Source organism: Acartia tonsa, chromosome 5 (genome assembly GCF_053477335.1).
Source record: "Acartia tonsa isolate MP-2025a chromosome 5, ASM5347733v1, whole genome shotgun sequence".
In the NCBI taxonomy this organism is placed as follows: domain Eukaryota; kingdom Metazoa; phylum Arthropoda; class Copepoda; order Calanoida; family Acartiidae; genus Acartia; species Acartia tonsa.
Window position 1 is genome coordinate 19,452,151 of NC_137264.1, and position 12,589 is coordinate 19,464,739.

The 12,589-nt window shown below is 34.2% G+C and overlaps 1 protein-coding gene and 1 long non-coding RNA gene across 6 annotated transcripts in view; one reads left to right on the forward strand and one right to left on the reverse strand.

Annotated features, from left to right (window-relative positions):
• Positions 1 to 12,589, forward strand: part of LOC145318953 (N-acetylated-alpha-linked acidic dipeptidase 2-like) — a 38,345-nt gene that overhangs the window by 16,021 nt on the left and 9,735 nt on the right. For both annotated transcript variants that reach the window (XM_080160719.1, XM_080160720.1), the window contains exons 18-22: positions 9,271 to 9,382; positions 10,561 to 10,680; positions 11,095 to 11,176; positions 11,462 to 11,544; positions 12,132 to 12,216. In XM_080160719.1, coding sequence (XP_080016845.1) covers positions 9,271 to 9,382; positions 10,561 to 10,680; positions 11,095 to 11,176; positions 11,462 to 11,544; positions 12,132 to 12,216 — 482 coding nt within the window. The remainder of the gene's footprint in view (positions 1 to 9,270; positions 9,383 to 10,560; positions 10,681 to 11,094; positions 11,177 to 11,461; positions 11,545 to 12,131; positions 12,217 to 12,589) is intronic.
• Positions 5,835 to 8,174, reverse strand: LOC145318933 (uncharacterized). 4 transcript variants are annotated; one of them, XR_013879591.1, is made up of 4 exons: positions 8,085 to 8,174; positions 7,638 to 7,699; positions 6,566 to 6,668; positions 5,835 to 5,979 (listed from the first exon to the last, which is right to left on the reverse strand). It is a non-coding gene; the product is annotated as an uncharacterized LOC145318933 (long non-coding RNA). The 4 variants fall into 4 exon arrangements; XR_013879590.1 differs by having other exon boundaries at positions 7,638 to 7,758; positions 8,085 to 8,167; XR_013879592.1 differs by having other exon boundaries at positions 6,566 to 6,664; positions 7,638 to 7,758; positions 8,085 to 8,158.

Below are 12,589 nucleotides of genomic sequence, written 5' to 3' on the forward strand. Positions count from 1 at the left end.
TTTTTAACAACAAATTTTTATATGATCTAATTATCCGATTGATCTGATTTTTGGTATACTGATTCCTGGGACAAGTACAATATTATATATAAGTTTATAATATTAATGAAGTCCTTAAAATGTAAGTATGTCCTTAAACATTAGTTGCTTTTGTGGAGAGCAGTATGGAGCTGCCTTTTCCCGCCGAAATTTTTTCCCCCTGTTCTTGCCATAATAGACAATTTTCAAACATCTGTGATAAACTTTTTTTTCATAAAAATTTCCCTTATTTTTTCACTTGACACTTGTAAGATTTTACAATTGCAATTTTTAAAAGCGAAGCTTTTCTATAATTAGTGTCGGTCCGTCCGTCCGTCCGTAACGGATAGCTTTTTTCGTTAATTTAGGCATGTTAGAATTGTCCTATCGATTTCAAATTTTGCATGGCGATTCCTGTAGTAGTTAGGTACGATTTAAAAAGCATAGCAACTCTATAATCACTACCAAAATGTACGTACGTCCATTTTAAACAAGTTGATTTTTTTTACTTTTTTAAAAAGCTTTTTTCGTTAATTTAGGCATGTTGGAATTGTCCTATCGATTTCAAATTTTGCACGGTGATTCCTTTAATTGTAAGGTACGAGTTAGAAAGCGTAGGAACTCTATAATCATTACCAAAATGTCCGTAAGTATATTTTAAACATGATGATTTTTTTACTTTTTTAACATCAGATTTTTATGTGATTATTGATCTGATTTTTGGTATATTGATTCCTGGGACAACAAAGTATAATGTAATAAACGAAGCAACTCTATAATCAAGTCCTTAAAATGTAAGTATGTCCATAAACATTATCCTGTTCAAGAAGTTTTTAACAAATTTACTCACAATTTTGCTTTGACTTTTATACATTTATATTAGGATTATTCTGTTCTGAAACTATACAAGTGTTAACGTCCGTTTGTCCTACCGTTTCAGTGCTTCGCTTTTATGGATGTTGTCATCCTTGTTTTAATATTGACATGTTTGAAATATTACCAGTGTCACGTAAAAATGTAAGGGAAATTTTTATGAGAAAAAAGTTTATCTCTGATGATCTAGAACTGTATAATTTGGCGAAAAAAGTAAAAAAATATTTCGGCGGGAAACGGGGGTTTTCAGCGGGAGCGGCTGTTCTGCCGCCGTTTCTTCACAGTTCCATATTGTTCTCACAAAAGCAACTGCTGTGCCGAATTTTAGAGATGTAACTCTTTTATGGGCTAAGATCATGTGCGTTTTACTTTTGGTTTCAAAAAGTGGCTCATCCGCCTCCCCCCTTTACAATTTTGCTTCGATTCTTATACATTTATATTCTGATTATTCAGTTCTGACACTCTACAAGTGTTAATGCCCTTTTGTCCTACAGTTTCAGAGCTTCGCTTTTATGGATGTTGTTCTTTCTATTTTGATGTCGCTAGGTAATAGAATAAATATTATCCGTAAAATTTTTATTTTCTTTAAAAATAAGGCGGGGGGGGGGGTTAATGACATTTAAACTTAAACTGTGAGCATAATGGTCTAAATATTGAGCTAGACACTTGAAAATGGTACATAAGCATAGTCCCATAGATACTACATCTAAATGGAAAAAAAATCATTTTTTTTTATTTTAAGGTTAGGTGTAATTTGATGTAAAAACTCACTTTTAATTTTTTTTCTTAAGTTTTTTCCTTAGAAACTTTTTGTCTATTCATAAGGACATTATTTAAGATGATTCAGCAAGTTTGGTACCAAAACTCAAAAAACCCAGATTTGATATATGACACACAAACTTTAGAAAAAATGCACTTTACTCCTTCGAGCCACTCACCTAGCCTACTGGGGTCGGTCCCCGACTTGCTGAATCATTTTAAATAATGTCCTTGTTTAATAGACATAGTGTATTCAAGGAAAAAACGTAATAAAAAACAATTAAAGGTAAGTTTCTACATCAAAATAGACCAAAAATGGCCTAATAACCCCATTTTCGCCCATTTCCGCAGGGTTTTTCTTACCTGACCTAACCTAAAATAAAAAAATTTGAATTTTTTCGCCATTTAGATGTAGTACCTATAGGACTAGGCTTATGTACCAAGTTTCAAGTGTCTAGCTCAATATTTAGACCATTTTGCTCACGGTTTAAGTTTAAATTTCTTTACGCCCCCCACCCTTTATGGTGGTTGACAAACCTGACCCTCTCCTTCCTCAAGTGTGATGAATATGCATCTAGCGGTGAAGCAAGGGGAGGGGGGGTTAATGCAACCATCTCAAAGTCAATGTATAAATGGCACTTAGAATTCGAATTTCGATCTGAAATTTTGCATGAGTAATCCTTGGTAGGTCTATTTTCCCTAAATCGAATATAAAATTGGAAAAAGTATTGACTGGCGGCTCAGCCGTTAAGCCGGTTTTTGGCTTTTTTCAGGGCAAATCCATCATTAAATACGGAGGAATCAACTTTTTGAATGATAGTTTTACATTCTTCGGTCTAAAAATGGTACTCTTGGCATTTTATAGCTTCTACCAGCCCTTTTTAGTCGATTCTAGCAGTTAAACAGATGGTACTAGAAAATTTTAAAAAGTTTATTGGTGTTATTTTCAAAAATTTTGCCCTAAAAAAAACCTTAAAACGACTGAGCCGGCATCCGTTAGCCATTACTTTTCCAATTTTTTGTTCGATTTAGGGAAATTAGACCTACCAAGGATTACTTTGCTTTTTACATTGTTATACTTTAATAATATTATTGTTAAATTCAAACTTTAGTACACATTCTATTATGTTATTGTTATGTTATGAAATAAACTAATAAATGCAAAACATTTCAAAACTTTTGTATTTTTTATTTTACTGAAAGGGGAAGGTGTTCTTCGTAATAGCGAAGCTACTCTATTATTTGAAATGTCAGTCTGTCCATATGAAAGTTTTTTTTATGAAACATGATTTTTTTGGCGCTTGTTTAAAGATAAACTGCTGAAAACTCCTGTCAACATTCCCATCATTAGGAAGCATAATTAACTAAAACATCCATAACAGTCGGACTGCTTTTCCCCCTACTTCAACTATGTGTGTCGCTGATAAGTTAGATTTTGAATTAAGAAATATAAAAGAAGTTAATACCTAACTACTTTTTATCAAAAAATGTGAAGAAAAAAAAACAAATAGAATGCTTAGATGAACAATTATAAAAGGAGAAGAAGTGAACACTTAATATTTAAAAAAAAATTTTTTAATTATGTAGCATCTAATCTTTAACGTATCTGTCCGCATAATTGTTAGACTATTTGTATATCTAACACTTAACTGTGGCGTAACACGTAGTGCATCCGCTTGTTGTCGGGAAGTGCTAGGTTTGAATCTCGGCCCTAAACCACATCATGAACTGAGATGTTACTGCTGCTATGTCTAGTGAGCGACAGAAAAAATAGAGAGTAGGGGGAATGCCTTGGCACAACATAGCCGCAACTCATTACCGTGCTTTTCTAGACAAAGGTCAAGCTATCAAAGAGTTGATTGTCTAATGGATGATCCCTTACTTGATATCCTTGGCATTTGAGGACGTTACATTACAACACAAATTCAGTTCATGGTGGCGTGTAGCGGACTTGTACCCGAAGCATCACCGGGCCCCCAAAAGTTTATTATTCTTAATATCTTAAATAATCGAACACGCTTGTTCATATCAATCAACCGAAAAATTTACTTTTTTCCCTTAATCGGCCATGGGTGTTTGTTATGCTTGGTTTCCAAAAGATTGTTGTAACCTACTTAAAAACGAAGAAGAAAGCACTCCCTCTTTCTTCGAATATAAGGAAAGGGTGAGTCTCAGAGGTAAAACTTAATCTTCTTCTTATTATATAAAGTAGTAAGCGTTTTTTGTCTGTCCCGAAGGATCTCACTAACCGCTGAACCAATATTGTTCTCCTTTACAGGGAAGCTTCTTATAGGTTCTGGGAAGGTTTTAAACTATTTTTTGAGAGGGTGTCTTCACCCCCCTCCCCCCAAAAAATATTTTTTTTATTCTTTTGGAACTCAAATTTAATATGGGATGAGGCCGACTTTTCCCCCTCCTAAATTAAGTGCCCCTAGAGGCTTCTAGGGGCGTAGCCGCTAGTCCTATTATATAAAGTAATAAGCGTTTTTTTGTCTGTCCCGAAGGATCTCGCTAACCGCTGACCCGATATGGTTTTTCTTCACAGTGTAGCTTCTTCTAGGTACTGTGAAGGTTTTAAACTATTTTTGGGGATTGTGTCTTCTCCCCCCTACCCCCAAAAATATATTTTTTTACTCTTTTGAAAATCAAATTTTAAATGGGATGAGGTCGACTTTTCCTCCTCCTACCTTAACTGCCCCTAGTTTTAAATAAAGCACCACTTTTTCTTTACATATGTTTGTTTCTCATCCCTATACATGAAATTACACCCACACAATAATAAAGCCTCTCAATTTTAATATCTGAAACTGTTAAAAAAATAATGAATAAAGCTTTTAATAAAGGGGTATTTCCATGAAGCGCAATTCAAATGTGAAACATTGTGAAAATCAATGCTCAAAGTATTTGATATAAGATTACTTAGGTGCATCATTCACACTAATTAAATGCGAAGCTACTCCATATTTCTTTTACTGATTTTCATTTGCTTTGTCCATATGTCTGTCAAAGATTTTCAATAATAAAGTTTTTCACTTTTGGAATGTGGCTCTCATTTGTGTACAGTCCCCTTTTGTTACAGCTTAAAATAGATGAGCTTCTGTCCATGAAACTTTAGGTCGGGTCCAACAACCAAGGAGAGTCTATCCAGAGAGGGATTGGACAATAGGCTGTTTATTACACTAGTCCCCTGAGTTTTATGATAACGTTTTATTACTCATTGTACATTTCTTTATTGACCATTGTCTTATACCTGTAGATCCCTGGAGCCTAAGCTAACTCTCCTTTGCTATCCATACACCCTGATTATGATGCAAGTAACAGACAACGTACTCTTTGATTGCAGAACCTTTGTCTGCAAGTCTTAACTATGCATTATAAAGGTTAGCCTATTTTAAGGCATGGCATTCCCCCAACTCTAACTATTAAAGATGCGCTTTTGACATAGCAGCAGGAGGAAACATTTATGACATCTTTCATTAGAATCTCGGCCCGACATCATGTCATAACTAAATACGTTAATAGTTATTTCTCGTATCGTATTATAAACGGCTTTCCGCGGATATAGAATGTACAATTATAAGATTAAAACTAGTTTTTTTTAGCCCCGTGGTGCCGATGGCACCGGCTAAAAAAACTAGTTTTAATCTTATGATTGTACATTTCTATATTCGTAGAAAACTGTATATAATACGATGCTAGACATAGTTTTTTCGTATGGATGAGAACCGGTTCCTATCCACCGGATTCGAATGAATATGAGAAAATGGTTTCTACTGCTGCTATGTCAGGCACGCGACATAAATAGTTAAAGTCTCGGGAATGTCTTGGCCCAAAACAGGCGCAACTCATTACCATGCACTTAATACTTCTCAAAGGTAGTGCAATCAAAGGGTTGGTTGTCAGTAGCAAGATTTGGTTCAGAGATACACCAAAAAAAACACCTAATGGTGTATCCCATCCTCAAGAGTTTATCTAGGTTATCTGTATTGTATAATCAAGCTTAGATTTTATAGATGTTTTCATTCTTATGTTAAATGTTATTTTTGCTCGCATATTCTTTGTCGCTCTTATGGCTGTCATACTGGTTTCTGTCTAATATAAGTGAAACTAAAAGAAATGGTGGACTTTGATACCATTAGTATAGTAATAGAGCAGCTACAAGTTTACATATAAATAGAGCTAGATTAGTATTATATTATTATTTTATTGAAATTAAATATATTATTCTGGAAATCGAGTATAATGATGTATGAAGTATAGAGGTAGCAAGGATTGGCTATTGCTAACGTCACAGCTATCTTCAAGATATTGGCTTTGGATCATCTCAATCTAAATATAAAAATATTATGGATTTTGTGCAGCTCACAGTATAACAGGGGTGAATATTCTGCAAAATTGACCCTACTAAAAGAGGGGGTGGGGGGATAAAAAATATGTGGTTTGGAAAAAAAAATAAAAATTAAGAGAACTGAGAAAAAAAAATTTCCATTCTCCCCCCCCCCCCTTCCCTCCTTGGTGAAAAAAAATGTGTGGGGATAAATGAATAATATATACCTAGAGTTCTTTAAATATTTTTCCATCCCCCCCTCCCTCCTTGGTAAAAAAATATGTGGGGAGGGATTTTTAAAATTTGTGGCAGGGGAAAAAACAAATCTTGTGCAGAATATACACCCCTGTCGTAGAATGCTCCTGGCATCGATTATATCACCAAAAAAAATATTTATACTTTTAAGGCTACTAGCTGATTCATAATGGCCTTAAATAACTTAAAACTATGTACCTTTGAATAACAATGTAAATGCAATATATTATATGTTTTTTCTTCTTCATATTACTGTGCACGGAAAGCTGAAAAGTCGGACCCCCATACCCCTGTTGTCAATTCATTGTCCATTGTCTTGTCCCCTGTACATACCTTGGCAAGGGTGGCAAGATCCATGGTTAAACCATTCTTCTCTGTTTCCAGCACCTTCTTCATGGGCAGCTTGACTTTCTCATGCACCTCCAACTCTATCTTGCTGATAATAAGAGTGATTAGGTCCATAAGAAGCGCAGCAATAATAAGGATGAACGTTTTTTTTTTACAAAAAAAAACTCTTTAGGTACTATAATACAATCATGGATGGACAAAAATTCGTTATATAGCAGATTTTCAGTAGTCCTAGAAAAATTAAGACACTTTGAAAATTTTGGTACCCATTATTCCTTCCCCCCCCCACCCCCCCCCCCCCCCCCCAACACCCGAGAACAATATTTTTTTTATAATTAGGTTAGGTTATAGACTAGGGGGCTAAAAAAAAGTTTTTAATCTTATAATTGTACCTTTTTCATCCGTGGAAAGCTATTTATAATACGATGAAATAAATAACTATTATAGCATCTTATTATAGACAGCTTTACGTGGATATACAAATGAAAAATTAGATTAAAACAAGTTTTGTTAGTCCAGAGGGGCCGATGATTTTGTTTTAATATTCGTGGAAAATTTTGTAATACAAATGTGGCTGAGAATCTAGGGGTATAGTCCCTTTCGTGTTAACGCACCTTAAGGGGCGATTCTTCGTATTTTTCACAGTTGTTTTTCTCCTATTTCTAGCCCCTTGTGGGCTCTAACCTTGCGGAGTTAATTGCCTAACCCTGTGGGGCAATCACCGCTAACCCAATATAACCTAACCTAAAATGACCTATAAAAAGCTATTTAAAAAAACATGAATCGCCCCTTAAGAGGCGTTGCCACAAAAGGGACTATTCCCGAATATTAAATACCTAGCAAAGCACAACAATATTTAACTACTATAGATGTTCAACTTTCACTCCCGATTCATAAATTAAACATGAGTGGTCGTCGACAGCTCCTCCCTCCCTCTATTTTTATACATTTTTGCTTTGAATACAAGTTGCTAGTAGAAGATAACTTAAAGGCTTTTTTCTCGTGCTATTTCGGTTTAATAAACAAACTGTTGATATAAGTTTAAAAACAATTTTACCTGGAACTAGTGGTAAATTCTTCTACAGGTCAAGGTCTGAGACACCATGGAGGGTCCATTAACTGAAAAAAGGGCTTGAATGTTCTCTTTTCTGGCTAAAACCTCTCATATATACAAATTCCTATAAATAAATTAGTTTAGTTGTCAGCTTATTCGTTTAGATTATATCAATCCCATTCCACTAAATTCAAAAGGATAACAGATGAAAAGTAGGTAATAAAAGTTAGGTTTTGATGTTAATTTCACTTAGGAAACAAAATCTATTCTGCAGTTTAGTTGGGGCCAATAAATCGATTAATTTTATTTTTTTCAATTGTCCACAATAAAATAAAATACAATACATGATTTTTAGTCATGGGTTTGACTTTGAACTGGTTTCATTCCAGTGGAATTTAGTCATAATTGGAACTACCTGTATACGCTACATTTAAAAAAATAAATTATTACCTAATGATAAGTACAGCCAACTTGGCCTGACACACACATATAAACTTTGATTGTTTATGTTATGTATGTCGTCCCGTCTGCTATTTTAATTTCAACATGACTTTCATTTGCGTACGAGGGGGGGGGGGGGACAAATTTTCTCCGTAAATATTTTCCTAGTATTTAATATTAATATTTTCCTAAATAATCAGATTTTCAGTACTGTCTAGGAAGTTTTTTTCCAGAAACCTTTTTCTCATTTATTTGTACTGCAAAATAACAACACTATTTATGCAAACTCTACACGCATCCTGTTGTGAATATGGGTATTTGAATATTGTAGGGAACCACTCCTTTGACGTCATGAATTGGCCCAACTTGTCTAGGTTTTTAGCCATAACGGCCTTATCCAATGGAATATCTTTATTTGCTTGAGTTATTCATAATGTATATAATTGCACCTTTGATATAAGCTCATATTATATCCAACCTATATTCGCCCTTTCAAGGGTGGATGTAAAGGAGTATTAACACCCTCCATTTTACCCCTATCAAAATATAAAAAAAAATACATTAGAATACTCCCTTTAAACCTTTGAAACCTATCAATTAGATTTTACCCCAATAAGAATAAAAATCTTGAACTTCCCTGCCTGAATAGACACACTATGTAATTCTATATAGTAATCTTTCTAATCCTGCCTGTTTATACTGTGGTATCCGCCGAGGATAAATGGCAGACACCGGAGTTCAATTAGATTACGGCAGTGTGACAGACGTGGACACCTTACTATAGAGAAGCTACGCTTCTCTAGCTTTCACTAGATAATGATCAACATCTATTTCCAGTTGTCACTTTATTGAAGGGTTAAGAGATACTGAAGCTATATACAACAAACAATAATTACATGGATAGGAATAAATAATCATAACATAAAAGCATAAATAATACATATACAATGGTCAGTTTGGGCGATAATGAGTCCCCCATCCCTGGAAAGGGTGGGGGAGAATTAAGAATACAGTTAACCATAATAAACATGACAGATTCAATCATTAATTCTAAACGTAGGGAGGGGGTCACTAGACCCCTTCCCCAGGACTCGGGGGAGGGCCATTGACCCTCCACCGAACCCCAGATCAGGGGTGCCATAGACATGGCTCACGGTGGCCGAATACCACAATACAACTATAAACCTGTATTTAGGATATCTGGAGCCCTGCAGGAGCTGATAACGGGAGCTATTATGATTTCTGGAAGAATTATGAGAATGTTCCAGAAAATGAGGACTTTGAACCTGAGGTTATTATGTCTCCAGGTAAGAATTTCAGAAGCGAAAACTACTCTTTTAACTATCTTTGTCTGGCAATCCAGAGAGACAACTTTTCATTTTTCTTAGCCACTGTTACAGGTAAAGGATGTGCAAAAAATGTGGACTTTTTAAAAATTGAAATTGCGCGGCTTGTGTTAATATTAGAAAAATGTTATGCATATCGTTAGAACCGCTATGAACTCTATTTTTTGGAAATATAAGAACGGAACCTGTGCTACGTATAGTTAGGGAGCTACGTGTTAAAATATTCCAACTGATGTAAAACTTGACTTGCGAGTAAATTTTAAAATATAACTAAAAATTAGAGAAGATATTTTGCAAAAAGAGATGCCTACATTTTTTAATTTCAAATTGCGCGGCTTGTGTTAATAGTAGAAAAATGTTACGCACACCGTTAGAACCGCTATAGACTGTATTTTTTGGAAATATAAGAACGGTTCCTGTGCTACAAATAGCCTAGGAGCCAGATGGTAAAATAACCCAAAATTTACTCGCAAGTCAAGTTTTGAGTCAGTTGGGACATTTTAACACGTGGCTCCTAAACTATGCGTAGCACAGGAATTGTTTTTATATTTCCTAAAAATAGACTTCTTAGCGGTTCTAACACTATGCGTAGTATTTTTCTACTATAAACACAAGCCGCGCAATTTCAATTATAAAAAAGTCCGCATTTTTTTTGCACACCCTTTAGATTAGATGATATCTTTAATTTTTTCCTAAGCAATGAGCCAAATAGCATCTACATTATAATGAACTCTGTAGAATGACTTGGCCTAAAAAGTATCTAACTTATAGGACTTCTAACAAAGGTCGTGCAAACAAAAGGTTGGTTTTCTCCACTAATTGGAATGATATTGCATTTGGACCTACTATAAAAGTCATTCTCTATGTTATTATATTGCCAATACATATATTTTTACCTGATTGTTGCACCAGATTTTCATGTACTTTGATTAAGTGATACTCGGAGCTGGCTAAAATACCGATAACCCCATCCCCCCCCCCCTATTACCCCATCCTCTCTCCTCCTACTGAATGATCGAACTGACCAATAAATGAGGTCAATAATCTTTGGCAAATTTTCCCCTGTCAATTTATTCAGGCATATCCTATATCCATTATTCTGCGAAGAAACCAAACGTATTATCTTTTTGTTTTTGTAGGTGCTGGAAGTGACCATGCCACATTCATTTTTCTAGCTGGAGTTCCTGTACTTGATATTACCTTTGGTCCTGACTACAAGAAATATCCTAAAATTAGTGGCTACCCAGCTTATCATACAGGTATTTATTCTGTAATATAAAGTATTATGATGTCTGTATGTCCGTTGCTTTGTCTGGCTTTTATTCCTAAAGATCTGTCTAACAGATTAAATGATTTGGTAGTGTTTTTACAACATACCTACTGATCCTCTAATAGCCATAAACTAATTTTACTAAGAGGTTGTGAAAGGGAAAAAAACCACTAAAAAATTACACACTCCTCTCCACGCCTCAACAAAAAATGAATGCTGCACATGCAAAATTAAACTCTGTTGGATAAAACAGTCTTCTTTGCTTTGTAGCACGTACCCAAAGATATGTGAATGTATTTAACCCTATAGCTTTTCAGTTTTGAATCTGCCCTTCTATAAAATCATAATATGTTCTGTAGATGGTATAAGTAGAAATAAATATAAATGCAAAAGAAATATTCAGGTTATGAGACATTTGATTTGGTTGACAAAATTTATGACCCAGAATACAAAATGTTTAGAGCCTGTTCCCAACTAAATCTTAGGTAATGAATTAATTGACTCATTATTGCACCCTCCCTTCCTTAATTGTTCATATAATATGTGACACCTTTATAAACTCTTGTACTGAATTTTCAACAATTGACTACAGTTTCAAGGTCACTTAAAGAATAATGTTTGATTGAATACAATGAAAACAATATCATAAAATAACCATACAAATTGAAATTATATTTTAACACATGTTGATAAAAGGGACTAGGTTCGAACCCACGACTTACTCTAACTAAATTACTTATTACACTGTTTGTAATTTCTAAATCATTTAGAATTGGATTAGATCTTGCTGATACAGAAATTCTTCCCATGAAAATAGAGACTTATGCTGATGTTATGGAACAAGCATTTACAGGTGATTTTTTTGTGTCCAACTTTCCGCTAAGTTACTTATGTCTGTTAGAAATCTTTTTTTATTGAAATTATAGGGAGGGAGGTGACATTGGGCTGTTTTGGACACTAGTCCCCAAAGTTTTATAATAATTGTTTCTTGTTCATTAGAGACTTTTAATGAATTTTGATTAATTGGTTCATTAAGCTAAGTGTCCAAAAGTTTTAACCTAATTGTAATCTACATAAGTGGTAATTTTGTGTATCATCATTTGGGATGTAAATCAATTTATCGTTTATTGACATATTTCTTTAGATCCATGTAAAATCAGTACTGTTTCATATTTATTTTACGCAGAAACGTTTTATCAAATTTTTATCTTTAACACAAAGTAATCATATTCTGTCCTCCTGAAACTTAAGATCTCGGTAACCGCTAAGGCTGTTCTCGTTAGGGAATACACCTACAGGTCCTGTGGTGGTTTTAAGCTATTTAAGCTAGCCCATAGGATACATAGATTAATTAAAAATATAATTAGCTTTGTTAGAAGAAATGTAATGTTTTTTATGTTAAAGGTAGATAAGATGAACAATGATGTAAAATCTATTTAGACATGGAATCTAATGGTCTGATTGCAAAGCTTACAGATCTTGGAATTGAAACAAAATATTTGAAGGAAGCTGTTATAAATTTCAGGTTTGTAATTATAAGAAGCATAGCAGTCTTTATATATACTGTGCAGGTTGTGATCTGTCCATGACAAAAATACCGTTAGCTCATTTAGCTGTTGAGTAAAATTTGTCTTTATCTGCATAAAAGGGAATCATCACTATCAGCTATTATCTCTAATTTTCCAGGCATCCCTCTCCCACAGGTCTTCCAAGCTTTTTTAAGGATTAAATGAGGGGTAATCTAATGTATTTTTACAGAGTATGAGGGAGGTAAATTAAGGAGTTTCAACGCAATGTTTATAAAATAAAAGCATTACGTCATAAAAATTAAAATAGTTATTTCTCACATTATAAACACACATTATAAACAGCTTACCGCGGATATATAATGTACAATT